At 52.9% G+C, this 4,940-nt stretch overlaps 1 protein-coding gene across 1 annotated transcript in view; it reads left to right on the top strand.

Annotated features, from left to right (window-relative positions):
• The window catches only part of CENPV (centromere protein V), an 8,573-nt gene extending 3,763 nt beyond the window's left edge, over positions 1–4,810 (top strand). The window contains exons 5-7 of the mRNA XM_010843181.1: positions 253–322; positions 3,495–3,609; positions 4,505–4,810. Of these exons, the coding sequence (XP_010841483.1) occupies positions 253–322; positions 3,495–3,609; positions 4,505–4,629 (310 nt within the window). The 3' untranslated portion in view covers positions 4,630–4,810. The remainder of the gene's footprint in view (positions 1–252; positions 323–3,494; positions 3,610–4,504) is intronic.
• The last annotated feature ends 130 nt before the right edge of the window (positions 4,811–4,940 follow it).

Here is a 4,940-nt window from a genome sequence, read left to right as displayed (position 1 = left end):
GGGGGCGGGGGTGGGGAGCGGGAACGTGGTTCTGCACGTCCTGGTTTTCTTAGGGTTGTGTGGCTTGCACTGCTGGCTGTGGACCTGCGGAGCAGAGGCCCCCAGGCACCCAACCTGCCTGCCTGAGCCACCCTTCCTTGGAGGGCAGTGAGAGGGCCTTCACCTCCATGGTCAGCCGGCTCCTGGGACCGGGAAACCCAGAGGGCACATAGGGTTGTTCACTGTCCGGGGTCTGCTCGTGTCTTTCCGTAGCTGCAGCATCTGCAAGAAGAAGCAGAACAAACACTTCATTGTCCCTGCCTCTCGCTTCAAGCTTCTGAAGGTGAGTGTTTTGAGCGGGGCTGGGGGGCCCTGCCCTGGCTTACAGGGGGCCGGGAGCCTCCTGGGCCTCTCGGGGGCTTTACTTTCCCTGTCACCCAGGTTTCATGCTTCTCTTTAAAAAGTTATGTTATTTTTCTCCTTTATATTTTGGATACATATTTGATCCATTATGTATAAACATGGAGGATCAAAAAATAAATTTAAGATCACCCAGATCCTCTCAATCAAAGGTAACCATTATTGTGTTTTGGTGTGTGTCCTTGTGCATTATTTTGGACATGGATGAATACGTCTAAATATATGCGTTTTTCTCAGCACAGAATTTTACCTCATTTTCTGTATTATAACTGACTCTTACCATTTCCCAATGAAAAATAAATGATTGAAAAGATTTTTTTTTTTTTTTTGATTGAAAAGATTTTTAACTTTATTCTTTGGGGGAATTTTTTGTGCTTGGTCCCAGCTTTGCAAGGTAAAGAGAGAAAGGCCTTCCTGCCACCGTCCCTTGGCCCCTGGCTTCCCCTCCACCCCCTCCCCGGCCATAGCCACTTCCTACTTATACAATTATGGCTATATTTGTAGTGTTTTTTGTTATATGAATGTGCCACAAGTGATTTTCTACACTTGAACGTCTAGGTTGAGTGCAGTGCTATCTTGAACCTCCCTGTGCCTAAGTCTTTAATAATTTAGAAATTGTTTCTTTGGATCAGTTCTCATGGAAGTAAAATCTCTGGTCAAAGAGTACAGAAGCTTTGGCACTCTGCTCACGGGATGGGATGGAGCTGTGATTGGTCCTTGGGTCCCATTGCCTGCTGTGGTCTGATCAGTGTCTTTGCTTTGGGGTTGTGACCTGTGCGAAGGTCTCCTTCCCTGGGTCAGGAGGGCCTCCTGGAAGCACCTCTGGTCATGTCTGTGCTCGTGGCCCCAGGGCCTTGGCACTGAGTGGCCCCTCAGTGAGTGTCTGGAAGGAGAAGCTGAGATTTAATCCCAGGCACTTTGGGTCAGTTTGTCTGCTTTTCTTTGTCTGCCCTGGATCTTTCCCATGGGTGTCTTATGTGGGGAGGAGGGTGCCAGTGGGCAGCAGGCCTGCCCTTGTCTTTCCCACGAGACCCCCTCCCCTGGGTGCCAGCTAGAGACTGTGGCCCGACCCCTTGAGACAGGTGGTCCCCGAAGACACATGGGCGGCCAGGGGCCCTCGGTTTCAGAGTTGAGAGTTACCCACTTTGTCCCCTCCATGGGCCCGCCCGCCAGTCATTGCCCTGGTGTTTACTGCACTGTTCTCTGACCCAGCCTGTTGAAGGAGCAATTTTCTGTTTGTCCTTTAAAATTAAGTACAGAACTCATTCTTTGATTCAGCAGTGTTTATGGGCACCTCTTGTGTGCCAGGCTCTGTCACACTGAAACCCAGCAGTTTATGTGGCAGACGAGGCCCTTGTCCCCTCAGGGCTTATGTTTTACAAAGGGGAGACAGAGAAATAAGAGGCCTAGAAGTGCCATGTGGAGAGTTAAGCAGGGCAGTGTGGCAGAGGCCGACTGGTGGCGAGTCTCGGTGGGCTTGGGCAGACCCCTAGAGATGAGGCTGTTGGGGGCGCACACTCTGCATGTCCAAGGAGCTGCAGGTTGGCCTTTGTGACCAGAGGGTGGAGGCAGACCAGTGGGCAGGCTGGAAATGAGCATCCTTAGAATGGTAGGACTGGTCAGGCTCAGAGGGTGTGACCCCTGGGGTCGGGAGAATTGACCATGGGTCTGTCGTCATGGTGGTCATTTCTGACAGGGCAGGGAGACAGAAGTAAGCAGGGAGGTTGAACGTACAGGGCATTACAACTAAGATGGGCCATGTGTTCAGCAGAAATTTCGAGGGTGGGTCAGGCTGGTGGTTGGATGCATGGACAGGGTCTGGTGTCAGCACTGGGCTCTCATGCTGATGAGACCCAGGAGGCCGTGAGACTGTGAGTTTCTTGAGGGGAAGTGTTTGATCAGATACCCCTGCGTGGTTGGGGACCACGTGACTGTTCCCTGCTGCCTGTATGTGGAGGAGAGGTTGGGGGCGGGGGTGTTGAGAAGAGGCCCCTCAGGGAGCCACTTCTCTGTGTGGCTCCGAGGGACCCTCTCCATGGTGATGGTCGGGAAGACATGTGGAAACCTCTGACCCTTCAGGCACCCAGTGTCTCCAGAGATAAACTGCTGCTTTCTCAGTTATTCTTTGAAAGTGCGTGCCAGGGTGTGTGCTTTTTAAAAATAGGAATGGTAGTGTACTGCACAAATTGTTTCAAACCTCGCCTTTTCAGTTCCCTCTGTAACCTTGGAGATTGTCTGCTTGTTAGTATTTCTAAGTGGAATTGCCTCATTCTTTTCAAAACTCGGAGAGATTCCATTCTAATGTCTGTACTTGATTCCTTTAATCTTCTGTGGGACAGTTTCCATTTTTTATAAGGTTTCGCCTTTACAGATGGTGCGTTAACACCTATATCCATGTGGTTGGATAAAATACAGAGTTTTGATTGCAGGATACATTTCTAAAAGTGGCATTGCTGGGTTAGAGAAGGTGTGCGTTTTGCAATGTTGGCAGATATTATCCAGTGTTGTGGATTTGTACTCCTGTGACTCACATCCAGGAGTGCACGTTTCTCTACACACGCAGTTCTGAGTAAGCTCAGTTGGTAATTTTTCCCCGGGACAATGAAGAGCATACCTCACTGCAGTTCGTGAGCATGGATATCGTGTCAAAGGTTAAAGAGAGACTTGTTCTCCGGTTTCTCTGAACTGTCTGTGCACGTCCTCTGCTGGGTCTCCTGTCTGTGTCTCCATTAGGGATGTTAGCCTGTGATGTCCTTTCCTGGTCCTTTGTAGATGAATTTGAGTCCAGCGAGCATGTTCTCAAGGCCTTGAGCGGTGCTGTCTGGGGACACGGGGACCCAGTCCCTCACTTGATGCCTCCTCATTTAGGCCTGGGCCGCAGTGGGGAGCTCAAGATCAGAGGTTTTGTGTGCAGGGAGCCCTGAGTTGTCATGCTCCAGGCTGATGGGTCTCCAGGTTGTGACGATGGGCCCCAACCTCAGACAGGACGTGTCCTCGTGACCCTGGGAGCCGGGCCAGAGGGCGTTCCCCACTGAGGTTTTTACAGGGTTTATTTCTGTAAAAGACAACTGAAGCTCCTTGTCTGTGTCTCTCAGGGAGCCGACAGCATCACCACGTACACCTTCAATACCCACAAGGCGCAGCACACCTTCTGTAAGCGCTGTGGTGTCCAGAGCTTTTATTCTCCCCGCTCTAACCCTGGAGGCTTCGGTGAGTGGAATGGGGGCAAGCTCAGGGCACCAACGCCCTGTGGCCACCTGGGGTGAGACACGCTCTGGAACGGGTGCTGGAGTCTCTGGCCATCCTCCTGCCTGGCCAGGCCTCTCCCTCACGTGTGTGAGAGGAGCGGGGCTCGCCCACTGAACTCTTCGCAGACACGGCATAGCCTGGCCCTGGGCCTCCAGAGACCTTCCGGTCCTGACTCGTATTTCCTGCTGCTGTGGGAGCTGGATGCTGCCGGGGGGCCCACTGCAGGGGGAGGACATGGGCCTGGGGTGGCGGGGGTGGCATGTGAAGGAGGTGAGGATGAACAGCAGTGATGATGCCAGTAAAACTGGGCTTGTTCAAACACAAACAAGGAAACCCCAGGTCCCTCTTCTTGGATCTGGGGGCAAAACCACCCTTAGACAGTTAAGAATGACACCAGCTGCTATGCAAATCGGGTAGGAAGTAGCCATGGAGGCTGCTTCTGGAAGCCTGCAGCCTCCAGGACTGCATGGGCCAGCTGTCTTGAGCCTTGGGGGGGCCTGACGTCACCCTGCCCGCCTACCCTTCTTCCCATAGAGCTCCTGTCTGCTCCTTTCCTGCTACACGGAGCGTCTTTCCCGCCTGCCTTCCTGTACGGATGGGGACATATTTAAAGCTGAGAAAGTTACCCCTCAGTGCCCTGGATGAGGCCTGTGAATTCCTCAGGCTGCCCAGCAGAGGTGGCTCCAGGCTCAAGCCTTTCTCTTTTGTCCTCTCAGCTCGATGTTGAATGACAGTCAGCCCTGGCCACCCCTGAGCCCCGTTTGAGAGAAGGAGAGTGAGCCAGGAGCTGCCGTGGTGAGCTGTGGGGTGGGTTTGTCTGAGAGCCTTCCCGGCTTTCATGCCCACCTCCCTGCAGGGATTGCCCCCCACTGCCTGGATGAGGGCACCGTGCGCAGCGTGGTGGTGGAAGAGTTCAATGGCAGCGACTGGGAAAAGGCCATGAAGGAGCATAAGACCATCAAGAACATGTCCAAGGAGTGAGCTCCCACGCCTCCTGTCCAGGAAGGGCCTACGGCCTCTGCAGTCTGCTCCGGCCACCAGTGTCTTCAGGCAGCTCTTGTCCTCCCCTACCTGATTTTGACATAGGCTAGTTGATACCCTTCTGTCCCCCTTCCTGACTTTTGTGCGATCTTCTAGAGAAATAAATATTTTTAACATTAAAGCGGTTCCTCTGGTTTATCGTCTTCCCTGTCCTTTGGTTTTGCTTCCGAGGCCAGTGGTTCAGTGGCAGGTAATTACTGAGCACTGTTATGGTTCTTGTAGCCTTGGCCTGGCTGGGGGGTGGGGTGGGG

This window comes from Bison bison, unplaced genomic scaffold (genome assembly GCF_000754665.1).
Source record: "Bison bison bison isolate TAMUID 2011002044 unplaced genomic scaffold, Bison_UMD1.0 scf7180017864180, whole genome shotgun sequence".
NCBI lineage: Eukaryota > Metazoa > Chordata > Mammalia > Artiodactyla > Bovidae > Bison > Bison bison.
The sequence above is the reverse complement of the archived record's forward strand: the minus strand, read 5'-3'. Positions and strand labels throughout refer to the sequence as shown.